Below are 27054 nucleotides of genomic sequence, written 5' to 3'. Positions count from 1 at the left end.
AATTTTATATTCATATAACAGTCGTAAATATGTTTTGTGACGTTGAGGGCGTATTTAAAGGGATTTTTATGCCAGACAAAACCCCGCGAAAAATCTGTTGGCGGAGGTAGGTAAAGCTGCAGGTTGGAATGCTTTGACAAGTTGAAGGAACGTGTTGCATATGCAGGCTTACTTAACATGTGCGGTATCCGTTGTTGGTAACGTCGGGGCTGAAGCCAGGATTAACGGTGATAAAGAAAAGGCTTATTGGATTTCGAGACATGTGAAGGGAATTACGGGAGTGCGTGTGAACTCCATTCATGAATTGTGTTTTTCTATTTTTGTGCCTGCACTCTGCAGACTAAGCAAGGTAAGGAGAGGGCTTGCGGTGACACCCCCCCCCATGTGATCGATAGATTTCTTTTGGAACAGGTGTGGTTCTGATAAGTACTGGTGAGCGTGTACTCGACATTTTGACCAGTATGCTGTGGTCGTCCTCCCCAAAAGGGATCTATCCACATGGTTTTAGGGGCCGTCTACGGGGCAGCACTGACATCGGGGAGTTCCACAAAATTATGGGTAGCAACCGCACCCCGCTCATGAAAACAACTGCAACGAGCATGCGCATACGTACTGATTAAAGAAAAGATTGTGTCACCCGATCCTCGGACTGGCTGTGTGTGTGCGTGCGTCGCCTTGGCGCTGTTTTCACTGTGCCGGTGCGGTACCTGCTGTTTTGCGAGAACCCGTGATGTCCGTGCTGCCCCATAATAAAGGACACATGCATGAAATGCCGACTTTTCAGACCTCCCCATATGCATAGCGTACGCAGTGGCTCTAACCCCTGTATGTATGCATACACATTCCACAATTATGGAAGACGTTGTCGGTCTGTGTGTCATGAGTAATGTTGTGGTCTATAATGGGTGTTGGCACGGCACAGGAGCCTCACTCACTTGGTGGTTGGACGTTGGAAAATACTGTGTCTGAATTCGACACACAGAAGCTGATTCTGGTAGTTATTTGTACGAAAAAGTGTATTGATATGATGAAGATTCATTCATAGTGCAGGTTGTGTGAAACCTCTGTGTGCTACATGATTAGGGTTTCTCTGTTAAAAACAGGTAAAGAGGCATTTGGGGTAAGAGGATTACTTGTAGCAAAGGGAAGAGAAAATGTCAAGTAAACAAAAAATTAGCGTAAAAGAGCATTCACAGTAAAAATGTCATGTTATGTGCTGGGTGTCAGGATACAAGGTCAAAATGTATTTTGTGTTAGAGACACTGCATGTTGTGCCATAAATTGTAACCGGGAGGAAATTTCTACAGGGTGGGGCACTTTTTTGCTGAGACACTGGAAGCGAATGTATGGAGGCTTATGCATAGGTTGTGTTTATTTCAAGACTTCAAGGACTTATTATCTTGTGTTTTAGTGGCTTGGAGGCTTTTAGGAGAATTTTTTGTACTGTTGGCCAGTCAGAAGATGCATTTCAACAGATCTGCCTTCTAAAATCAGCCAGATCTACAAGGAAAGCTGGCAACACAAGAAACCATCAAACTGTCATTCCAACCAGCTTCCTAAGTTTTTGAATCCACCAAATGCAGGTCACTTTAAACTCATGTTGGAAGCAGTAAGACTGCTGCAGTGACTTGAAACCGAGGTGATGGAGGCATCAGCTCAAGATCCAACATCTGCCTCATCTGCATCATCAGAATGGGTTGCCATAGCAACTGAGGTTGAGCTACAGGAGATTGGACGAAAGACTGCACTCGTCTCCAGTCGAAAAATTACAATATTCTATCGGGACAGGAGATTTTATGCAATGGACTTCCACTGTTACCGTGAGTCAGACAGATGGAATGTACTATCTTATTTGAGGGATTATGTTGGTGCCAGATAGTTTCTACAAGTGCCCCTAACTCCATATGATTTCAACTTTTCCTCTAATTTTGGTTAGCTGTTCATCGCTCCCAGGGCTTCCAAAGTTGAGTCCTAGCTGAGTGTGAGACAAGGCATAGCCATAAGTCTGGAAGCTGGTTTTGTTCAGATTACATCTGCCCTGTGCACATAAAGCACTGGATATCACTGCTGTGACAACAGTCATTAAAATTATTCCCTAGCTCTTTTCCAGATAAAAAGGCTAGAAGGCCAGAAATGCATGAGTCTTGTGCTCAGTGCCTAAGACCTGACCACATTGTGTTCAGATTACATTGTCACCAAGGTCATTAAGTATTTTGACAATTTGCAGATGCTGGTGGACCACTTGATGTTGGAAATATAGAGGTTTGTTTCTTTTCAAACATTCTGGAAAATCTTGATATTGTTCGGTACAGATTATTGGATCAATGTAAAGCAAGTTTTTGAAATTGTAAATTTAATTTTATTCACTTTGAATGATTTCACCTTACTGTAACCAAGGTTTTTCTACTACATGAAAAATTTCACTGTTTCTTAACAATATTGATCCATATGTGATGTAGAAACATACAAGATTTAATAAATGAATGTAATTATGCTTAATATTCTAATAAAATATTCTAGAATATCTATTTTGTTTTTAATATCCTTGTGTTTTACTCAGGACATCAATGGAATCAGCTGTATTGTGTGTCCATGGCACAAGTACAAGATTAGCTTGGAGACAGGGGAAGGGTTCTATCAATCAATTGGTAAGAGTTCCATGACCTTTTTAGACATTCAAGGGATGCATGACGTCCAGTGCAAGGGGGTGAGAAAAAATGCATGTCCAGTTTCCCACAAAAAGAGTTTAACTGTTAATGTGTTAAATTGTGCTGATGAGTCAAAAATGTTTTACTTATTTTTCAAAAATGGAATCACATCTTTGCAGTACACCCTTTCGTTATTGTGATCTCTCCTGCCGGATATTCAGAGGTTGCTGAATTGTCATCAGGAATGCCCTACATCCTGTGCCACACAGTAATTCATAAATTAGATGCAACTGATGTTCAAAGTTACACTTGAGTGACATTAATTCACTCTTGCTGTTACATATTTGGCAAGTGATTACTCTCAACTGATGAAAGTATCCAAGACAGAAGAGTATGAGGTATATCCAAGATGAAACAATCTGTGTTTAGTCTGGTCTAAACTCAAAAAGACATCAAAGTACCACACAGTTTCCACGAGATTGGCTGCCATTGCAGTGGGCAAGCATTTGTTACCAACTTTACGTCGAAAGTTGTAAATTAAGCCATTGAGGTTTATTTTTTCATGAACTATCTGTGGATTCTTTATCAAATGACATAACGGTAACAACATGCACTGTATAAGGTGGTTGTTAGTGTGGTAGTCTCTGCTGGAGGCTGGAAAGCTTTGGGTTTGCCTACTTCGTAAGTAGTGTGTGTGGCTCCATGGTCTGAGCCCAAGACTATCGCGCATCATACATCTTATCAGTGAGAGTGTCCTATTAGGCACCTTGTGAGTTGGAGTAGAAGCTGTGATTACCACGATAACATCTGAAACTCTTTGCCATGGGAAGTGGCTACAGCTGGTAGCCATGTGACTTTCATATAAGCTGTTACAACTGATAATGTAAACCCCTTTGTGACAGATGATGGTAAGAGCCGCCGTAAAAATTGAGATCCTCAGCCCGCTTTTCAGCTATTATTCTCGACCCATGCTCGAGCCAACACGGTGAAAGAAGGCAGACCCTGGCTGTCGTGATTGGCCTTTGTGTGTAGCCCAGAAATGAAAAGACCGAATTAGCATCATAATCACCAGGTTCACAACAGTCCCCTTTTTGAAAAGAGGCAACGGGAATGTTGAAGCGTGAGTAGAGCCGCATGCCACCAAACAATAAGCCTTTTCACTGTGTAATTCAAAGCGTGCAGAGGATGTAGGGCCTCAAACCGAGACTCTGCGGTTTGGCAGGTGGCCTTCGTGGCCGAGCGAGACTGGAATTCTCGGAGTTGGCTTTCAGAAAAAAGTTCCCATCGTCAAGGGATTAAACCCAATGCCTAATGTATCATCAGCCGATCATGTATCACTGATTGACTGATAATGTATCAACAATCAAAACTCTGTCACAAATTGACAGGTAGTGTTGTAAAATTTATATCCAATAATGTGTCACCTGTTAACGGATAATGTAAATCCAAAAAATCTCCATCTAATAATGAATCACCTGCCAACGGATAATGTAACTTCCCAAAACTTCTAACCGATAATGTATCACCTGCCAACGGATACTGTATCAACAGGCAAGGTATTCAAAATTGACTGATAATTATGGACAATAAATTGTTACCCAAACCAATTTTTGGAGTCCCATTGTATTTCTGTTAATTGTGTTCACTGTATGTTTTGTCCACAGTTTTAGTTACCGTCCGACCATTTCCAGTCTCTAGTTTCATACACATGCTCATACACAAGTCACTTGATGTCTAACTCGGACGTGTATATCAAAATGGCATTTTCAACCACATGTGGTCAAACTGTCGCGTTCGCGACATTTTTGTTAATATTGGCACTGAGTTGTAATGGATTCTCTCAGATATATAGTACACAACCATACAGTGACTGGTCGAAGGGAGTTACGATGTGCCAATAGTTAAAGGTAACAAGCACAGAAAAAGACACCAGCAAACAGAGCTGCAATCCTCAAGTTGAACTTTCACATACTACGTAAGCAAAGAAAGGGGAACAGCACTGCTGGTTAATGCTGAGGTCACACCCGATTTTCCTCCCTCGAAAATCCTAAATGACAATGGCAACCTCTTAGAATGATTATACCTACAAGAAATTAATATAACCAAATTATTCCTGACTGGTGGCGGCCAACCTTTCTACCCATCAGACTTAGAATGTGTTGGTGACATGTATGATTACGCCCCTTTTCATATTTTCAAAATAAAATTTTGAGCGAAGGTTTTTAGAAAATACATTCAGCAGTCAACGCAATGAAAGTTTTGTGTCTGTGAGGGCAATCACTACAGGAATCCCCTGTTAAACAAGGTAATTAGTTGGGTGATGAGCAAATGCGCATCATTTTTCGATACAGAGTTACACAATTTTGTCTATAAAACATAATTACAACATGGGCGCACCTATGAGGTTATTAGGTAACACGTCATACAGAATTTAATTAGTACTAGTAAGTGTCTCCCAAAACTTCATTAGGGTGACACAATTATACTTTTACACACATGTACCTTTCCCATACTTATCCATTATCAGTCAATTTTGAATACTTTGACCGTTGATACAGTATCCGTTGGCAGGTAATACATTATCGGTTAGAAGTTTTGGGAAGTAACATTATCCGTTGGCAGGTGATTCATTATTGGATGGAGATTTTTTGGATTAACATTATCCGTTAACAGGTGACACATTATTGGATATAAAGTTTACAACACTACTGGTCAATTTGTGACACAGTATCGGTTAGTGATACATTTAAGCACTGGTTTTTAACATTATCAGTTGTAACACAAGCACATGAGTTATTCCTAGCCATAACTAATACTTTTGGATGCAGCCTGACTTTTCATTAAACTCATGCTAGTGGTAAGCTGGTCATTTGAGGACTGCTTCAGAATTCCAAGTATTGAATTTTTTCACTTCAGAACTTTTTAGAAGTAATCCACACGTTTTCTGTCGATTAGAAAAAATCCTGACATTAAGGTGACAGTGCAGGTCTGGCTAGTTTTTGGCCAACCATTCCTCATAAAACCAGGTGATTGGTAAGTATGGCGTGGAGATACCAAGGTCATCTTTTTTTGTCTGTCTTCCATAATTTCTCACTCATAGACCTGAAGAATCCGAGACGGGCTCCATGCTGGAAATCAAAGGGCATAAAACAGCGAACGCATAGCGTAGAGGTCAGAGAAGGGATGGTCTATGTGAGACTGTCTACATCAGACACAAAGTATGAATCTGATTACTATTACTCTAAGGACTACCAGCAACGGATGAACTTTGTCAAAGGAGTTCCTTAACAAAGGGAATGGATACCGGTAGATTTTATCAAATGTTTTGGAAGGGGTTCTGTGTCTTACCAGGGGTGTCAAAAGACGGAAACTTTAAATGACCCCTTTTTCTTTCTTAACCATTTGACACTAGATACTGTGTAAACACACATAATTTTCCTTACTAGTTCCATGGAAGACATGTTCACTTGTTTAAGAATTCTTTTTTTTCATTTCTGGGGTTGAAGCATTAAGGTATCATGCTTGATTGGGTCAAAGTGCTAATGCAAGGTTTGAGGAATTTGCGGGTCAAAAATGCATAAACTGGCTATAACGTCGGGGAACATTTTCTTTGTCCCCATAAACTTTTTGGTCCTCAGAAAATAGGCGAAATATTGTGTGCTGTCACAACTACGGTGCTGAAGTGGGCGTGTAGCCCTCAAGGGTATTTGCCTCAGCTGGGCGTTGTAGCAAGTATCATTCTGTGACTGTCTTCAAGCGTAAAAAGATGCACTGATGTTTTGAGAAATGTCGCACAAATCCTGAATAAATGACTTACAGTGGTCATCATTTAATGTCCATTTCAGTAACAGACTAAGGCTGAGGTACCTTGTCATTTAAAAGTGGTTTTTTTCAGCTGACAATATTGCCTCACTTGGGACAAGTTTCGTGTGAAATCACAGCTTCAGCTGGTTAAATTGCATTTTCTGCAGCTCTAGTAATGGTGTAACATGAACAACTGTTCCCTTCTGACCTTTGTCAGTTTACCAGAAAACCAATTTCACAGAAAGTGGAAGATTTTAGCTGTATGGCTCTTATGGTTATATTTAGATATATTTAAGTTGCAAAGAAGTGTACATGACTAAAGCTTGGTGGTGTTTAAGCACTAGACAGAATCACATGGATGAAACAGAAAGTCTGGCTCAAGGATTGCTTGCATTCAGATTTACACGTGAATTGAATTTAACATTTGCACTGGCAATGACTGAATCACAAAGACATCAAAATAAGGAATATCAGAGCCATTACCCGTTACTGATAAAGAGATGAGGAGGGCTGTTTAAATGTCTCGAATGGGTTAACTTGATCCCACAGAGATCCTGAGAGAATGGTACCTTGTAACATTTAATAATATGAGACAGCTTCAGACTCTAGAAATGAATTGAATCGGGTGCACATCATTATTTCAGCATAAAATTTATCTGCCTGGGTTTATTTCTTCTTTGTTCCTGCATAATTATAGAAAACACACCTTGTAATTAAACATTATATAGAAGGAAATGTGCAAAACGGTATAATCATTTGCCGAGGTAACTGAACAAGTCGCAGGGATAATTTAACAAATCCATTCAAATCATGCTTTTTGGTATTAAACATGTCTCTTAATATCTTGATTTCCTTTTACACTTCCAATTTGTTTTATGGAACTTTAAATACTTGTAAACATGCAGCTAAAAACATTCTATTACCAGTCTTAAATGCCACAGGAAAGACAAACGAACACCATTGAAACTATCCACCCAACCCTCTGCAAGACTTGAAAGTGTGGCAACCATTTTTGTCCAGATCCCGTCAACAATGAAGTCCATCTAAGGAGCAAGACATAACCGTTTATTGTCAGAGAGGGTTTGCTGGTGGTGACGGTAACTGTTGCAACGTGATGCCCAGAGTATTCCCAGACTGTACACACCACCAGAAATTGGTCCTACCTTTACCAAATACACATGAACCCAAGTGCACACATGCTATGTCCCCCATCCACCTAAAGGCTGCTTTCAAGTAGGCTACCTCTTGTTAGGCTCACATGTGGAATTCGTGGAGTATGTAATTTTTCCAAAAACTTCGTTCCCACAAATGAGTCCAAGTTTTGAGATTTAAAAAAGCTGGAGCATTCTAATAAATCTCACAGTTTTGTAGAGGGGATCTGTGATTTAAGGGAATGGAATTTTTAAAGGGAATTCACAAATAATTCCTTGCAACCTTTAACCTTAAACTTGATGGAGTAGTGTTACACAAAAAGCTCTTCCTTGCCCTACACCTTCAAAACCACCCTCCCCAAAAGTGAAATAGCTACAGAAAAGAAAATCTTGCAAAGGAATATCTCAGATAATCAATACTGAAAAACTGGAAAATAAAAGACATCTGAAGATGTTCTGAACACTTGTGAAGAGATTACATTTGAGAGAAACAATTGAGAATAAAGAAATATGTCATGTCACATTTTCACTGAATAAATATGAAAGTCATTTATGCCGTAATATGTGTACGAAGTTTTACCAATGTTGTACTTTTTATACATTGTACAGACAAAGAGGGATGGGCTGGGCATTGTAAAGCCTTTTTTAAAAAACCAACAGTGTTGGGTATGTGTCCTTTTCCTGAGTCTGGCAACTACAGTGAAGTATAAGGCAATACCATAGTCCAGCACAAGTCAACTGATCTTAAGCCAAGTCAAAAGCTTTTCTGATGACCTGAGATAAAAGCATTCCTTTGTCATTTAGAATCGCCCAGTTATTTTTGACTCGTTTTGTGAAAGGATTTGTGACTGGACTTGTGAAAGAAAAAAACTAAACTACCGTACTAGTACACGTATTGGGTTTTATGCTTAATCTTCATTAACTAGGGTGCATAATAATGTTGTGCAGCCTATAATAATGTGTGTCCCGAAGCTAGCAAACCGGCTAGCAAGTCAAGACACGTTCCATAGTTGCGTATTATACTGCCAGCCACAGCCAAGACACCAAGTTCCAAGATTGTGTTGACTGAACCGATACTCATCAAGCCATGTATTTCTACCTGAATTCGAAAGCCAGGGTCACACATGCAACATACATGCACCACTAAAAGGGGGGGAGGGAGGAAAGTACCCGAACAGCACAAGACTTCTGTATAGCTGATCTGAGGAAACGGTGACATGCCCGTTGGGTACTGTGAATAAAAAAGTTTTTTGTTGTTCCAGATTACAACCACGCGCACGGTAGCAGTCCATTTGCCAGAAATGGAGAAAGAGCCTTGCTTACAACAAATGCGATAATTCAAGGTCTAGCTTGCCGTAGCTTCCTGAAAAACTGAATGTGTTCTTATAAACTACAGGGATTTCATTGGTGTTACATGGCTTACAAATGACCACAAGGTATTACCACAGGGCAGGGAGTGGCTATGCAGGGCATTGTAACACTCTAAAAAAGCAACACATCTTGGGTCACATTCATGCTCAGTCTAGAATATGCACGAGCGGAATGATAAAGCCAGCTGTGGTGGTTATTCACACATCTCCAATGGTTAGTTACTTGCTAAGCAGCATTTCAGGGATAGCATGTAACATTTAGAACATGTTAAACGGATTCAAAATTTCACATGCGGATTCTTCAACATTTGCCTCTCTGGATCGGGTATGTAAGACAAATTTTCAGTGTATTATAAAGTGACTTCACTTAACAGCATTAAACTGATCAACGGATACTTGATTTATTAGGCTACGATGGATGCCGCGCTAAAAATAAATTATAGCGTTGATTGTGCAACAGTTGTAAGTTTCAAGTGAATATCATATTGCCTTGCAAAGCACCATTGCTACAGAAAACGGCGTTCAGCCTTGTAACAGCCTAGTGACAGCGGGTCAAACTGTGCCATTACTTTTAGTAAATTAAGATGCATTATCACACAAACATCGGATGGGTCTAACCTCTTATACATTTAAAATGAAAAAGTCCACTTTGGTAAACGCGTCTTTCAGTTGGGAGCTGGGTTATTGGGCATAGAAGCTAGGTTTTTTTCTGGGCACATTCTGTGTCAGCACAGACACTACATTTTATGTAGTTAACTTTTAAGTTACCATAATCACATCATCCAGCTTATACCATCTTGGTCATCTGCCAAAGATGTCCTGCATTATGCCTTATCCGGTTTGTAAGTGTGACGTCACTTCAGTTTAAACCACGCCCACTGCACATGCACTGCACATAGAGTTACATGCATTGATCGCTATTTACAGGGAACCGAAGTTAACGCGCAACTTCAGCGATCGTCCAATGGGAGTCTGCAAATCGTGGCGCATCTGCCTTTGTGACAAAGTCACTTACGAGCCGGATAACATGCTAATCTAGTAATAGCAACAAGTGTAAACCCCCCCCCACATCCTTGCCAGTGCAGTGGAGTTGCAACTTTGTGTAAAGTGTATGAGACAAGCAAATTTATTTGGGGTTTAGTTCTTTCTGGTAATGAAACCAAAGTTTTCTGAAAATCTCACAAACACTTCAGCAGAGAAGCCTGAAGAAGCCTAGTCTAGGTGCAAGACGTTTCTGTCTGTAATGGACGGTAACTAATCGGCAGTGTCGCTTCTCATTTTTGACCGTATCAATTGAATGACCGTCGCCTTTACAAAGTGATGGTTCTAACAGCAGCCAGCACAAGGCCGTGATCATTACCACAGTGTGAAGTGAGTTTGCAGTGACCAGAAGTCTGAATTTCTGAGTGTTCTTTTTCATGTATTCCACACTTTTTGACTTTGAGACGCTTGGTAGCAGCAGACAAACTGGTCGTTTTGCACAGTTGTGCGCATGCTCAGAACTTTGGCACATTGGCAGAACAGTGCAAACATGTCCAGAACTGACCAAAAGGACTGGTTGGTCTGCTCTCGGCAAGCATTTCAAAGTCTCCCATAGAGAAAACAACCTTCTAGTCCAAAGTAAATTTGGTTTTGGGGAGGAGGTGGACCGTCAAACTAACACAACTCACAGTGCCTCAAGACATCACACACAAACATCGGGACAATTGACAACTATTGCCATGATACAAAAAAAAAAATAAGGACCCCCAAACAGAAAAGGGCAAATTTACAACCAGTTACATAATTTGGCTTTCACCGGTGAGTTGCTTGGGCTACAGCTGACCTAATCTTTCTTCTTTTCCTCCTTGCTTTTGGGAGGAGCTATCGCCTGTGGCTCAGCACCATCAGTGGCTGCAGCTGTCTGGCTGTCTGCCTCTATGTGCATCTCCCCAGTGGTCCCAAACTCGTTGACACGCTTTAGATCAACTGGGTAGATGTAGCGTTGGTACAGGTATATGACAAAGATCACATCTGCAGAGAGGCAGCCACAGGGAAAACATTTAGGTGGGGGGAGGCCTTAATAGAATTATGTTGCATTCTTGTGGGACACTTGAGCGAGTGTAGCAAAAACAGGGTTTTCAGAAAAACACGTCAAAACTGCTTCTTTGAGGCACGATAAATAGCTTAAAGAAAAAAATCCAGGGGACACAATAACTACAGTTTGTCCGATATTGTTCCTTTGCATTTTTTCTAACATACTGAGCCTTCAGAAGTTTCTCCACTGATGTGATAATTTTTGACACCAACTTCACAATAATCAGACATACTATTCTTGCGGAGTGTCCATTTTCAAAGACTAGTTGGCCAAAATGTAAATGTTTCCCACTGACTTGTTCTAAAATGCACACAGGCTTAGAGTGGGAATTATGAATGCTCATAAACCAACTTCAATTTCACAGTTTTTCACATCATGGATGACTTGACATGCACACCAAGTATCAAAAAGAGACTGGTCATGAGACGGACTGGAATGATTCCAGGAAATAAAAAAAAACCCTGCTGAATCTAAGCAGTTTGCAACAGTAGGTGATTTCTGGTCTTTTGTTCTAGGTGTTAGATTATGTGGAAAAACATTACACCTGCTATGTTGGCTTCTGATGGAGTTAGCAGTGTTTCAAGAGAATATAACGTCCATCCATTTATGTACTTTACTGCAGATTTGGACCACCATTTTGAAAGTGGCTGGTATTCGAAACCCTGAATATTGTTTATGGGGCAAACTTTGCAAGTTTAGTATCAATGAGAGAAGTAGGTTTTAAACTCAGCATTCCAAACTATGTCCATAAACACGTTACTACAACCACTTCCTCAAACAGGGCTAGTCAGAGCATGTTTTAACAAAAATTCCCCGATGGTTGCACCAAAGCTTTCTGACTCACCGTCACGGAGGCAACCAATGCGATACAGCATGGGCATCCTAATGACAAAGGCAAAGATGTCGTCGATGAAGGTGTTGAGAGCTTTGTAAGTCAGCATGCGCCAGGGCAGGTGGGCCACCGACTTCAGCTTGTAATTGATGAACAGCTGGGGCGTCATCATAATGAACCCTGCATCAAAATCAAGGCAAGAGGGTAAGCCTTTGCAGACGTCCATCTGGGGAAACCAACTTTAAGAACCACCAGTAGAAACTTGTTCCGTTCCGTGCCTTCCTTTAATCTTATGCCCTGCTTTCATTGTCTGTGGAGAGACCTCAAGTCTATTGTGAGGGATTTGTAATGCTTTTGGTCTGTTTCTACCTTCATGCTGTTTTGGCCTACCTTGCGTATTTAGAGCTTTGTGGTGGTGCTTCTCACAAAAAGGCAAGACCTTCTGGCACAAGGAAATCAAATTCGGCGAGTTGGTGATGAATGACCATTAACACGTGACAATGGTGTGCTGGGCACAATCAGGCTATGACTTACCAAATGTTAGGAGGAAGCCATAGAGCATGTTCAGCACAAAGGAGTACCAGCCTTTATGCTCTTGATAGATGATTGAGTAGACTGAGTATATGGCTAAGAGTGGGAAGAGAAGCCAGGACAGATACTTGAAGGCCATCTATGAAAAACAAGAATGAAGAGATATGATATCCCAATACTCTGTTACGTGTAACAGGTGTTTCTAGTTAGGGGTCTCATGTTGGTGGCATTTTTAAGATTTCAATCCCCTTACAAAACTGATAATCATAGTTTTGGCTAAATGTCCTAATTCGGATCTGAGCAGTGATGTCCAGTTCGACATAAATATCAATACACACCCATTTGAATGTAAAAAGTTTGCAGAGCTTTTTTCTTAAGAAACAGATTGTCTCTTGGATCAATTAATACACGCATGCCACTGCCCTCAATCAACGGCCTCGTTCAGATCAACTAGCCATGGCTGCCTGTCACATAACCATCTATGGCAAGTGACTTGCAATGACTAGCCTGAGGCTTCTACAGGAGACGTTATTTCAAGGTTCAGCCCAAATTTGAACAAGCGGAAAAAGTCAATGAAGTAACTCAACAACGCCCTCAGTCATCTGGAGATATCATGGGACACTGTCAAGCTGTTTTAATCACGTTAAAAAAGGGGGTCCCATTATTTGGACATGCTAAAGAGGCATGTGTATAGAAGATTCTTTATTCACTTGATCAATACTGAACAGGTATTAAAAGAACTCGGTTCTCTGAAGATAATTGTACGTTCTGGGCAATTTAATTACTAACCATATCATATTTCTTAGTTGATGACTCTGTGTAAGATGACTTGTCCTCAAATCGAATTGGTATGAATCCAAGGTATGGATTAACTGTATCAATCTGGGAGAGGAAAATGTACAACTTTAAAAGCATGGGGTAGGGAATGTTTATTGTGTTCTACTTGTGTGGTTTGAGTTAGCCATCAAAACAATGCTTTGCACTAAAGTCTACTATACTAAGATTCAAATCCTCTGGCATCCACCATGAAGGCTTTATTTTTGGGGGGGGGATTTTCAATTCAGTAACACTGAATGGAGAGACGGTCTCATCATACATGTATGAGTCCATACAGAACAATACTCATCTCAGAGATGGTTGTTGTGCAACCATTTTGCTCTGAAAAGGAATTCAGGTTTCCATTCACAGCTCAGACTATGATCACAGAGTCACATTCTAGGTAACTCAGCTGCTTCATAAGTCTGGACTCTATGCAGTGAACTGCAGACAGTCCTGCCTGGACCATCCATGGAAGTCAAGGAAGGACACATCAAGTACCTCAGCTGCTTCATAAGTCTGGACTCTATGCAGTGAACTGCAGACAGTCCTGCCTGGACCATCCATGGAAGTCAAGGAAGGACACATCAAGTACCTCAGCTGCTCATAAGTCTGGACTCTATGCAGTGAACTGCAGACAGTCCTGCCTGGACCATCCATGGAAGTCAAGGAAGGACACATCAAGTGCATCAGCTGCTTCATAAGTCTGGACTCTATGCAGTGAACTGCAGACAGTCCTGCCTGGACCATCCATGGAAGTCAAGGAAGGACACATCAAGTACCTCAGCTGCTTCATAAGTCTGGACTCTATGCAGTGAACTGCAGACAGTCCTGCCTGGACCATCCATGGAAGTCAAGGAAGGACACATCAAGTGCATCAGCTGCTTCATAAGTCTGGACTCTATGCAGTGAACTGCAGACAGTCCTGCCTGGACCATCCATGGAAGTCAAGGAAGGACACATCAAGTGCCTCAGCTGCTTCATAAGTCTGGACTCTATGCAGTGAACTGCAGACAGTCCTGCCTGGACCATCCATGGAAGTCAAGGAAGGACACATCAAGTACCTCAGCTGCTTCATAAGTCTGGACTCTATGCAGTGAACTGCAGACAGTCCTGCCTGGACCATCCATGGAAGTCAAGGAAGGACACATCAAGTACCTCAGCTGCTCATAAGTCTGGACTCTATGCAGTGAACTGCAGACGGTCCTGCCTGGACTATCCATGGAAGTCAAGGAAGGACACATCAAGTGCATCAGCTGCTTCATAAGTCTGGACTCTATGCAGTGAACTGCAGACAGTCCTGCCTGGACCATCCATGGAAGTCAAGGAAGGACACATCAAGTACCTCAGCTGCTTCATAAGTCTGGACTCTATGCAGTGAACTGCAGACGGTCCTGCCTGGATCATCCATGGAAGTCAAGGAAGGACACATCAAGTGCATCAGCTGCTTCATAAGTCTGGACTCTATGCAGTGAACTGCAGACAGTCCTGCCTGGACCATCCATGGAAGTCAAGGAAGGACACATCAAGTGCATCAGCTGCTTCATAAGTCTGGACTCTATGCAGTGAACTGCAGACAGTCCTGCCTGGACCATCCATGGAAGTCAAGGAAGGACACATCAAGTGCCTCAGCTGCTTCATAAGTCTGGACTCTATGCAGTGAACTGCAGACAGTCCTGCCTGGACCATCCATGGAAGTCAAGGAAGGACACATCAAGTACCTCAGCTGCTTCATAAGTCTGGACTCTATGCAGTGAACTGCAGACAGTCCTGCCTGGACCATCCATGGAAGTCAAGGAAGGACACATCAAGTACCTCAGCTGCTCATAAGTCTGGACTCTATGCAGTGAACTGCAGACGGTCCTGCCTGGACTATCCATGGAAGTCAAGGAAGGACACATCAAGTGCCTCAGCTGCTTCATAAGTCTGGACTCTATGCAGTGAACTGCAGACAGTCCTGCCTGGACCATCCATGGAAGTCAAGGAAGGACACATCAAGTGCCTCAGCTGCTTCATAAGTCTGGACTCTATGCAGTGAACTGCAGACAGTCCTGCCTGGACCATCCATGGAAGTCAAGGAAGGACACATCAAGTGCCTCAGCTGCTTCAGGCATGTAAGTGGAGCCCAGTCAGCATGGCTCATTTTCAGCTGCATGAGTATAATCCGCTGCATCCTCAAGTAACAGTGACACAACTCAGCACAGGCGCACAGCCAACACAAGAAAATTGTCTTCTGATAACAACAGTGCTTTTAATCTGAAGTGCTGAGGTTGTCACAACGTAAGTGAGTCAACATCCACGGATGTGTACCTTTGCCATAACTAGAGGTACTACACTTGCACAACAACTTTGATGTAAAAGCTGGGGTATGCTACTATGCATATCAGGTGAGCTGAGGTGTGATTTTGTTAGACAGGGTCATGACCCTACCTTGACATTGACGACCTTGGTGATCTTCCAGGCCTCAATGAGCAGGCCTATGAAGACGCTGACCTTGACCACAAAGTTGGTCTCATTGTCCATGATGTACAGCAGCACGATGAGCGACTGGAACACACCAAAGAAGACGGAGCGCACGGACAGACCCTCCAGGGACTTGCGGTTGTTCCAGAACTGGATGTCTGAATCAGGCAAGGAGATGAGGGTTAATAACCGACTGCTTGCTGCCACAGATTGATGCCATTGCTTGCACACAACGACAGTTTGAGAGTATAGAATAGCAACGATGGACATTGTGATGTTGTACTGCTTCATATCCACAGTATCACAGGTAACTCAATTTTACACTAGATTATACTAAGCTGACATCGTGATCAGGTGAGCTTACTAGCAATCTAATTGTCTTTCTCAAAGTACGATTGTCAATGCTAAAAATCTTCATGCACCCAATCAAGACACAAACTTGAATCGTTGTCATGAAAGGCTACATTTTGCACAGCTTAAAATCCTAAATACCAACATTTATGCCCAGTCTTCATTTTTGTACAAGAATAGAACAAGTGGGGAAAACTGTACTCAGTAACAGACGAATCCAGTGATGCTTCGCAGGACACTTCCGATGGCTCCCTTCAGTGGCAGATACCACTGTGTTGGGTTTTGTAAGGAGTGACTGTTATGGAAGTACCTCCATAGATTAGTTATCAAAATGCTTGCAGGGGACACAGCAAATGGCCAGTGATTTTGTTACCATTGTCACTGGATTCGTCTATATGAGGAAGGAATCTTTGAAAATGAAGAGTGCAAATTAGGAACAACATAATCAGATGTCAACCTTTTCAACTGTCTACAAGAATAAAAAGTATGTTGTTTTGCATACTGCATCAGATGCACATGCAGTATCCATATTTATGCACACTGAAGGAAGTTCCAAGGTAATGTGAAGATTCTTACCGTTTTTGAAAGCCAAGAATTCAAACACGCTATGTACAATGGAGACGACAAAAGTGAGTGCCAGCAGGTATGGGTTAGTCTCCAGCATGGCTCTCTGCATTAACGAAACAAGAGAAACAGGATAACCATAAAATCAACAATGCATAGACTTTAGGAATACACAGAACAAAAGTGAATTAACCACTTGCTGCTGGGTGGATTTTTCTTGAGTAAGACAAGATGCCGGGTCCTTTTCAAGATTTTCCATTTTCAAAATTCTTCAAAAATTCATCATTTCATTCAATGGCCGTTTAAACCAACATGAAGGACTGTTTGGACACTACTCTAAAGCTGACAGGTAACCTTTATTGACTCCTGAATATTTCAGCCAGGCCTGCAGCCTTGGAAAAAGAGCCCAGATTGTGCAGTGTTACGTAAGATTCTTTTGTTCCCCAAACCGGCACAGAGCGCCGCTGACCTCTTTTCAATAGGGGCCAGATTAGCATGCAGCGGTGCTGTGTGGCTCATCGCTGTGGTGGTAGAGCGCTTTTGTCCCCGGTGGTAATCCGCTTGCTCTAAATGCCTCAAACCATGGTATACCATTTCAAAACAAGGCTGGGTTATCTCCACTATTGAGAGTGAAAAAATGTCGGTAATGCCCAGCAGCTCAGTCTTTTTGGCTGAGCATGGTCTTTTGTTATAAGGCCCAACTCTTTTGTCCCAGTTCCGGGCTCCCTGGCTCTGCATATAAAGCCTATGTACTCGAAAACGGGTCGCCCCGCAGGAAGTGGTTAATACACTTTGATCTAGAAATCTCTGGTAAACTGTTGCTTCAGTAGTGAACAAGCTCACCCAAGAACTGTGGTTAAACAATTCTCCCTCTAAATCTTAAGAACAGATGCAGCCAGTGCACTCCACGGTTTCTCAACGGTTCCACGCCTTGTGAAAAGAATGGTCACTGAGTACCTAGCGCAGGAGGTCTATAACTGGTATCCTGTACGTGTACATTATTTGAAGTGTTCTTTAGGAAGTGTTTTCCTTTAAAACCAAGTATCCTGGATGGGAAGGCTGCTGGGAGTTACACATATCTCTATTGGAGGAGACTGCAGCCAATGCTAGTCTGTTCCGTGTCACACACACAGAAATTCAGCAAAGACATTTCACATTTACCAAAACAAGGCGTCTACTAGCACAAAATAATTTCAGTAGACCTAAGGGTACAGTCCAAGCACAAGTACTCAACACTTATCAGCTTCCATTACAAGTGAGTGTGGGAGTAAGGCCACGGTTTACTAAGCGTGCTGAGCCAACCAATCACACTTAAATACAATTTCTCAGAGTACCTAATCCACCACAAACATTCCCTGACATCTCTACAGATGCTACTAAGAACCAAGAACTAGCCCCTGACTCCCATTCTCGGAGTGTTCACCTTTAAGCTGTCCTGTTCATCGTCGTCATCTCCTTCTCCCCCTTCCCCCAGAATCATGGACCACTGGTTGCGCATGGACTGGGCTGCGTAGAACTGGAGCTTGAACAAGGAGATGGGAGTATAAGTCAGGGACAGCGGCAGGCGTCTGTGGGCCACAAGAGGACAGAAAAGACTGTTTTGGAGGGGTGTTGATGTTAGTTTAATGTAGTGTCATATGTAAAAATCAAGCCATCAGGTCTATAGTTTTAGCACAGCCTCGTAGTTCTTTGTACATTGAAATTCTCCCAATATTAGTCTCCGCTAATGCCAATCAGAATCGCTGTAACTAGTAGGATCTGGTTTACTATCGTTCAATGCTAAACAGAGAAGAGGAAAGTCATATACATGTAATCAGTGTTGCCCTTTCCCATTTCTATCTATTTACACTGAAAAGCCAAAAACAGACTGTACAATCATCATCCCACTTGAATGGTAAAGAACAGAGAGAATATCGGGCAAAAGTACTGACATTCATCTGATTAATTTAACCACAAAGCATTTATGCTAGACACCTTCCAACGTCCTCCCAAATTCTCTATCAGACTATGCAGAGAAGGGCACTTTCTTTCCACTCAAATTTTGAAGAAGCATCAAGTCTCATAGCTGGGTTCTACCTTCCTCAATCCTACAAAATCTTAGTTGATTTGAAAGGATTTGGGAGCCTTAAACTTCACAGAGAATGTATCTTGCCTCATCATACATGAATGTTAAGCGTGATGAGCTGCATTTCCGATTCTGTGTGCTAAGTTGTGGATCATCAAAGGAAAAACCCTGCTCAGTCACCGCCATCTTGACCCAACTAAAGCTTGTTCTGGCATGTAAGAAAATCCAGAAGAGAAAATTTTGAAGGACTGACAAAACTTACGGTGTGGTCTCATTGATGGGCATGTAGTCACTGTTGAGATTCCAGTAATCATTGATGTACACGATCGGGTAGTAGTCACCAGACACATGAAACGTAACCACTAATTCAAGAAAGAAATTTCATGTCAATTGAAGCCTCTTACAAGGGACAAAACATCAGAGCAGATTTCTGACCATAAAACCTTTTAAACCATCAGATGTTTACCTTCAGGGTTACATAATGTACATGTATGAAGCATTTATTGCATGTAAATGTAAATGTAAACGGACTTTCCACAGCAGTATATTCCAGCATTTTTCTGGTATGTGATCGAAATTTTAAGGCATTTTCGGAACTTGACGTTGTGCAAAATAAAGAAAGTTAAAGAAGAAAATATTCACGGTCTTTTCTCTTTTAAGCAGCTTGAGCTGAACAAAATTGCATTTCGATCATGTCATTTACTTGATGGATAATTAGGATCATGATGTGACCCATGTAATATGAGATTGGTTCATTTACATTTATTGATTATATCTGTTCATCCAACAGCGCATTTAGCACCAAGCGCAGGATGATAATGAGTTAAGAAGACAATAAAAACAACTTACACTCATCAAGCGGTTGTGGAACACTGCCGCGCCTCCAGGGTGTGTGATCATCCACAATGTTGATGGTGAGATTGGGATGCCAGTGGGAAATGATCTGGGTTGGGCCTTCCTCCTCGGCCCTCTGGAAAAGGAACGTCAAACCAAAATGAACACAAACCAGCCGATGCCCTGCTACCCAAGCTTCAAGGGTTAACCAATGCAGTCCCAGGAAACCAAACTCCAAGGGGTGAACTGCAGGCTTCAGCTATTGAGGGCACAGTGGAAATAAGTGTGGACATCCATTGCAGAGACCTCATGGTCAGTGACAACGCAGAGACCTCATGGTCAGTGACACCGCAGCTGCTGGCTGGTGATGGACAAGAACAGCCAACGAAGCTTTCTTCTCATGCCTTCCCATGCTGAACAGTGTCATGTCAACTTTTCAAAACCCATCCATTCCCATTAAAGTGACCACAGAATTGTAATGCCTGAACATTCAAAGTCTGTTATTTGGAAGGCAATTTCTTTCATTGAAGAGAGCAAAATGCCTCATACAACATGGCTAGAAACAAGATTTAATTATTTTTTATCAGCAATTATCAACATCAAAGAATGGGGACTAAAACTGAAGAAAACGAAAAAATATACTAGGTACCTTAATATCTTCCAGGCTGGCTTCAGTTGCTCCGGTCAAAAGGTTCTTTGTCTTGGTGAAGTGACGCTTCTTGAAACGGTTCAACCCTGGCATAAATCAGTGAGTAGATTAAATCGCACCAACAGGTGGAAAGGCTTGCGGTAGCACCATGCGAAGGAATATATCTCTCTTATGAGTACATGTGGTTCAGAAAAGAACCGGGAGAATACTCCTGGAGTATACTCCCGGTTCTTTTCTGAACCACACCTACTCATAAGCTAGATATATTCCTTCGCATAGTGCTACCGCAAGCCTTTCCACCTGTTGCTGTCCTTCACCATGAATAGACTGAAATTCCATTTACATTGCACCAGTCTCCCACAATAAACTCCTTTATACATTTCTACAATTTGGGGTTCACCCCAAATAGAAGAGTAACGTATACCCCCTAACGTCCACTGCTGATTTACAGCATACAGTCCCCACAATGTCTGATACCTAATCAAGTTGAAAAGAAAGTCCTTTAACTTTTCCAAAACTTTCCTCTTTCATGGATGTAGCCTATTAAACTCTCCTGCCTTGAGGATTCTGAGGATTTTGTCTTGAGGATTTTTGAGGCATAAGGAAGAAAGAGGCTAGGCATTAGTACTTTACCTGAGGCTTAGCACCCTTGAAAGTTCTATTACCAAGAACATGTTATTAGTTTCCTGCACAAGGGAGGATTTTGGGAGGACTCAGGAAGATAATGGCGAGGAGCCGTGAAGTGCCAGTTAAACAATTGACATGACAATCTGTGAGCCCAGTTACTCACGTTTGGACATGGAGACGGTGTATCTCTTAGCGTACTTCCCTTTCTGTTTCGGATCGGGTGAGTAGCCACTCTTGGTGAAGTATATGTGGATATATAGAGAACCATTGTTCATGGTTTCCTAGGTGAAAAGGGAAAATACACATAGCACAGACTCATTTATAGCATTATCTAAAACCTCAATGACCAAACTATGAACAGGGAGCTTGCTTGGTGTTAGCAATAATTACTGTACTGAATACTCTGCAAAATGCATGTCAAGGAAACAGTTCTTGACGTTAGGTTATTGCAAGTTTCAGACAGCACCCCAGCCTATGTTATTTTCTGGGGGGATAGACACCATCCTTGACTGATAACTACCTCAACCCAAACATGTCAACCAGGGCTGTGCTGAATATCCGATTGATTATCGAATATTTGAATATTATTTTCCAAGTCTGAATACTCGAAGGCAAAATTCATAAAAAGGAGGGGAGAATTTCTTTTGTGTTTTAAATGAGAAAAATCGCACTATGGAAGCTTGTTAACCCCTTCGTGCCGGGACACAGATAGAGCCACCGTAAAAATTGAGATCCTCAGCCTTTTCACTGTGTAATTCAAAGCGTGCAGAGCACGCAAGGCCACAAACCGAGAATTTGCGGTTTGGCAGGTGGCCTTCGTGGCCAAGCCAGGCTGGAATTCTTGTAGTCGGCTTTCGGAAACAAATTCCATCAAGGGGTTACGCAGATTTACATGAAAAGCGTCAGAATAATGTATCTAAAAAAGATACAGAAAGTAAATTACTCATTAAAAATTTTAAAGTAATGGAAATTTTCAACAGGGCAAGATTCATGGCCAGAGATGTGAGAAGCTATTATAGTGCTTATAATGTACAATTGTGTGCATTATTGCAACTGATTTTGTGTATGGTTTGTTGATGAACAATCCGCTGGTCGGTACATCATACAGCTGCATGCAGCTGCATGTGAGAATGTGTACCAGGCACTTTATTCAGGCACAGTTCAAAACATGACTCAGCAACTTTTGATTAGAAAATGAAATCTTCTCATATTGTTATTCTCAGAATGTACAGTATTCACTGAGCTGAAATTTCTTCAGGTTTTTTTCTTAGACATCTTTCTTTAAGATTTTGAGAAGTTCTGTTGCCTCAAAGGAATACAATGCATAAACGACAAAAATGACGGACTTTAACCCTAACTCCCCAAGGGTTGCTGGCCCTAACCTTCCCCATTCACACAAAGCTGGGACTTTGTGCACAGAGGCTATTGGACTTAGTTTTTCTGAGATATGCCAAACCCAATGCAAAAGCCAGCTGTCTGGGCCTACCAGACCTATCCCCACAGAATTAAACACTTTACTACTGTTTAATTCTGTGTGGTTAAGGAAGGTTGGGGTTAATGCTGTTGGCACTGATAGCATTAAGTATTTAGTATCAGTAAGAGTTGTTTGAACCTGGAACACGCTGCAGAAAAGTCCCTAGAGGAAAAGCCTGGTCACAGACACTGAACTAACCTCTGAGATGTCCACAAAGTCTGATACTGTGTAAGATCCATCCCCATTGGGTCCCCCAACCCAGTCTCCGTATTCCAAGTCTGTCAGTTCCCAGAACAAGTGGCTACTGTCATTGAACTGGGTGAATCTGTCCTGCTCAGAGATGTAGATGCGAAGGTCCTAAGAGGAGAAGCAATAGGATATATATGGGAGATATCAACTTAGTGATGAGGGATAGGGAAACAGGATTAGGAGTTAAATTTATATCTACACAATCCAACAGAAAAGGTTCAGAGGATGCTTTATTCTCCTCTGTTTGGTGCAAACTTGTTTTCCCACGCAATTTTGAGGTCAGATGGAAGGTACCTTGATTTTGTGTGATTTGGTACCAAGTGACCCCAATGTGCAAAGTGTCATCAAGCGTGGAACTGACAGAACTATTTCAAACTTAGGTGCATGACCTATGAACTCTTAACCTCCCATATCCTTCAAAATCTACTAGGAGGTTTGGGAAGAGTTTGTAGGGTTAAGGAAGGCAGAAACCAGTCACTGCTACATGTACTTTACACAAACCTTGGCACTCCTTCAAGGCTGGAGCATACAGAATATGCCACAAAAATGTAAAGAACTCGGTTTAAATAAGCCTTCAGTATTGCTACCATATTAAACTGTTGTACAAAGGTACACATGTATGTGGTAACACCACATGAAATCTCTGTAAGGAAGGAGTGGGTTACAAGTGAGTAGAAGTGACTTACATTAAACCCAGAGTACACAAAGAACTTCCTCAACGATAACTCACCATCAACATCCCCTTCTCAAACAGGTTGATGGCCATCTTGCTGGGGGCCACACTCTTGCCGTCCTCTGTGGTGGCAGCCGGGTCCTCAGACGGTGCAGAGGATTTGCGGAAAAAGCTCATGATCATGTAGAAGACAAAAATGCGGAAGGCAATGCCTTTGATCATCTGCCAGGTGCTCTGCTGGGGCTGAGCCTGCTGCCGGCCCCCTGCCTGTGATATGACCCGTCAAAACCAACAACATTGACACCATGATGACGAATGCTGAAGTTGACAGGATTCTTAATTAGGAAATTTGTCAACACATGTCCGTGAACAGGAGATCTACGAGTTTATACTCAAAAGTTGCTACACAATTGACAACAGGATAGGGGACGGTGCCACAAATTGGCTTGGAGCTAAATTCTGAAAAAGTGACTAGAAACATGAGTGAAGTGCAGAATTTAAACACAGACTGTTCTGTGGGCTGATTTCTGGTTTTGAGGCACATGGGAAACCATGCTCTTGTTCTCACATTTATCAAAAGATGCCCATTTATCAGTAAACAACTTGCCACAGTGGAGGTGAGGATGGATATTGTACTGTGCTTGCATTCAGTCCATGATCCTACAGTGCCAAGTAGTGCTGCAGCCAAACTGCTAAACCAAAGTTCACTGAACATGGCACTTCCGAACTAAATTGGTCCAAACTGAGCTGGTCGGTTTGGGGGCTCAACATTTCCAGCATAGTGTTGATGGTGCAAGGAATGCATGCGAGAGGAAAGAGCACTGAAGTATTACATTACCATCCAGGTTACCGTCTTATGTACAAGCATACAAGTAACTGCACATCTACACATGCATTGAACATGTCTGATTTTCCTGCGCATTGCAGGATAATAATACACACGGACTGTGTGTGGTAAGACTCAAGTTGACTGCGACCATGTATCTGGGAATACGCTTTTTTCATGTGTACATGTCGTTGTTGCACTGCTGGATGACTGTTTCATGCACATGCTAGCAATGTACCATCTATATGCGACATTCAAATCAGTGACGTCCCAGTGTTTGTTTTGAAAAATGGCAGTTCAGTGGCAACAGCCAGGGAGTTGGACTAAAATTGTCCATGTTTTTCTGTGTTGAAATAAAAGTCTGTTACAGTATCAGTGATTAGGTGGCTTCCTGAATGTCATCTGGCAATGTTGGGAGAGAGTTCTGTATCTTGCCACCATCTTAGACCTTGTGCAGAATTTCCAAAGAAAAGCTGAAATTTTTTCACACAAAAACAGTGTTTATTGACTTTATTCATCAGATTTACACTTTTTGGTAGTTTTAAGTCACATTAGTTTAAGTAATATATAAATTGTGCGAATTCTGTAGGGACTTGTTGTGGTGGACATTAAAACTCACCCTGAAAATGAAGTCTGGCAGTTTTTCTCGATTACACAAACAAAGTCGCGAGTTCAGCAGTATGGGTGATACTTTTGCCTATTTGTCTCTCCCATTTCACTAAATTTGTCATTTTAGGTCTTTGATTTCCAGAACAAAAAATACAGCAAAACGAAGAGGAAAACATATTCCTTGAATTGATCGAATTCATTTGAAGATTTCAAGATTCAAGCAGGGATTCTTGTCATTGATGCGGCCATTTTTCTGTAAACATCTGATGTGTGTTCTTGGTTTTCTTCATTTTTCACACGAGATTTGATTTCTGCAATTTTTTCTTTGCAATATTGAGACAGAGGATAAACAAGCTTTCAGATGGTGGCAAATTTGATGACCTTGGTGCATTTTGAAGGTTAGATGATTTTTTAACGACCAGACGGGGTGAGTGAAGCCATGAGAAAAAGACGGCTCTTAGGTAGCTTTTTACAAAACATCCCCACTTCTGAGGCTTAGTTGTGGGGCCAAGGATACAGAGGCAGTCCAGTAGACTGGCCCTGGGGCTTGGGCCAGTCATGCCAGTAGGTCTACCGGACTCCCTCCATCCTGTCCATATTGAAAGGATACAGAGGCAGTCCAGTAGACGGGCCCTGGTCTGCGGCTACCATTAGTACACTTCTTCCTTCTTATGGATCAAATCGAAAGTTGTGCTTTCGTGCAAGGGACATGCATGAATGAGTGAGGGCACTGATCATTTGGGAACTCATTTTCTTAGATAGGAAACTGTAATTAAAATTTATCTTTTTGCACATGTTCCTCTACTTAATTTCAATTTTTTGAAATTTCAAGAGAAGCTAACATTTAATTCACTGAAATAAGGCACGAATAAGAACAAATTTTTATGAAAATGTGGATTTTAAACATTTCAGTCAAAATCCACACTCTTTTTTGTGTAGGCTACAAAAAAATGGTCTCCATTACACATGTACAAAAATGTCTCCAAACATCTCATAATATCCCTGCAAGTTTAATTCAATATTTCTTTCCTTTGGAAAGACCGACAGAATCCAATCTTGAAAAAAACGTTGCATCCTGACTCCACTTTTCTCATCATATATCATCTCAATAAAAGTCAGTCATTAAGAAATGCTGGAAAGTTACAAATTCTAGACTGAGAAACATTTACCGATGTTGTTGGGAAATACGTAGAAAATTCTCTTCACTCCCCGTAGACTTTGTACACAACTGCTGAAGTGGAGTCAGGATGCATTATTTTTTCCCCAAACTCCAAATCAAAATATTTCTCATGACATCCTCTCCGAGCCCAAGATCACATCAACAGAAAGAAGAAAAATAGCTGAAAAATTAATGAGTCTCCTTACTTTTGCCATTTTGGGGGCCTGTTCGTCAATGACAATGAATGTTTGTTTCACGCAGATCCAGATTGTAATCAGTGATCTGATGTTGATTTACTGACAACAGAACCCGTCTCAAAATGGACAGCTTTTGTGTGAAACAAACAGGCCCAAAGACCACTTCCTTTGTTAGTGTTACGCATGTGAACACGCACTGCACAACACGTTTGATCCCATCACATGTCACGTCGGTCGGTCATGTCGGTAGGCCTTTTTTCACAATCGATTGTACAACCAAACATCTGAATCACTTCAAGAAAATTTGATTGAATAATAGTCAGTAAGGTTGGGTTCGTTGTTTTACCTGTCCATTCTGATTCTCGGCAACTTCTGAGCCATTTGTCAAAGCCACATCCCGACCGGCACCGATCGCTGGCTGAGCAGCTGTGTTGTCCGCCATGTTGAAATAACGTAATGAATATTCAGATCTGGGTACATAAAATGGCAAGACCAAGAGAGGGCGCTCTTGCAAAATATTTCAAAGGCTGGCAGCGACTTCTTACAAATGTGGGAAACGGGACGTGCGCTCTTCCTTTCTGCATGGGCGGGGGGGGTCAGTGAAAACAAATTTTTGCTGTGACCAGGAAACAAAGAGAGAGAAATCCCTAATATTGCACCTACTGTTGCCATTGTGAATAACTTTAAAAATTTTGACACACTGCCCCCGTTATCCATGCAAAGTTTGTAATTTTATTCTCCTCTATATATCAGTTTTCGAAGTCTTTGTACGAACTTGACCAAGACCGGCCAAAATGTGGACAGTTAAGTTCATGAAAAACAAAATACGTTGTTTCATCGCAAGGAGCGATCATGAGATCTCATAAAATGATTCAAATAAAACACAAAACTACTTAAAATAAGTCCAGAAGAAAGCGTTTGATCAGGGCAATAAATGCAAGCATTAAATTTGATGTCAGATAGATCGTACCGTACCAAGCACCATCGATGGCATGAATATTCAACTTTCTATACTGCAATACACAACGTTTTAAGGATGCAGATTACCAGCGAAAAATTGCGGAGATGATCATGGGGTACGGACC

General features: G+C 41.7%; 2 protein-coding genes across 5 annotated transcripts; one reads left to right on the top strand and one right to left on the bottom strand.

Annotated features, from left to right (window-relative positions):
- Positions 1 to 54: 54 nt before the first annotated feature.
- LOC110975203 (Rieske domain-containing protein-like) lies at positions 55 to 7300 on the top strand. Of its 4 annotated transcripts, XR_002597672.2 has the most exons (6): positions 55 to 349; positions 1584 to 1820; positions 2228 to 2262; positions 2561 to 2648; positions 2870 to 3046; positions 5749 to 5867. XR_002597672.2 is itself a non-coding variant. In XM_022227457.2 (5 exons), the coding sequence occupies exons 2-5, from the start codon at positions 1643 to 1645 to the stop codon at positions 5934 to 5936; spliced, it is 489 nt and encodes a 162-aa protein (XP_022083149.2). In that variant the 5' UTR covers positions 58 to 349; positions 1584 to 1642; the 3' UTR covers positions 5937 to 7300. The 4 variants fall into 4 exon arrangements, 3 of the variants coding, with proteins under 3 accessions (XP_022083149.2, XP_022083151.2, XP_087003879.1); XM_022227457.2 differs by lacking the exon at positions 2870 to 3046 and having other exon boundaries at positions 58 to 349; positions 5749 to 7300; XM_022227459.2 differs by lacking the exons at positions 55 to 349; positions 2870 to 3046 and adding an exon at positions 392 to 994 and having other exon boundaries at positions 5749 to 7300.
- A 2061-nt stretch (positions 7301 to 9361) lies between these two features.
- Positions 9362 to 26435, bottom strand: clptm1 (CLPTM1 regulator of GABA type A receptor forward trafficking). Its single transcript, XM_022227501.2, has 14 exons — positions 26316 to 26435; positions 23236 to 23445; positions 22455 to 22613; positions 20946 to 21063; positions 20156 to 20241; positions 19522 to 19642; positions 18935 to 19034; positions 18031 to 18175; positions 16620 to 16713; positions 15660 to 15850; positions 13203 to 13295; positions 12417 to 12552; positions 11895 to 12062; positions 9362 to 10986 (listed from the first exon to the last, which is right to left on the bottom strand). Exons 1-14 carry the CDS (start codon positions 26409 to 26411, stop codon positions 10799 to 10801), a joined length of 1905 nt encoding a protein of 634 aa, XP_022083193.2. The 5' UTR covers positions 26412 to 26435; the 3' UTR covers positions 9362 to 10798.
- Positions 26436 to 27054: the final 619 nt, after the last annotated feature.

This window comes from Acanthaster planci, linkage group LG01 (genome assembly GCF_054643075.1).
Source record: "Acanthaster planci isolate LZ-2023a linkage group LG01, COTS_SCS, whole genome shotgun sequence".
Taxonomy (NCBI): Eukaryota; Metazoa; Echinodermata; class Asteroidea; order Valvatida; family Acanthasteridae; genus Acanthaster; species Acanthaster planci.
The sequence above is the reverse complement of the archived record's forward strand: the minus strand, read 5'-3'. Positions and strand labels throughout refer to the sequence as shown.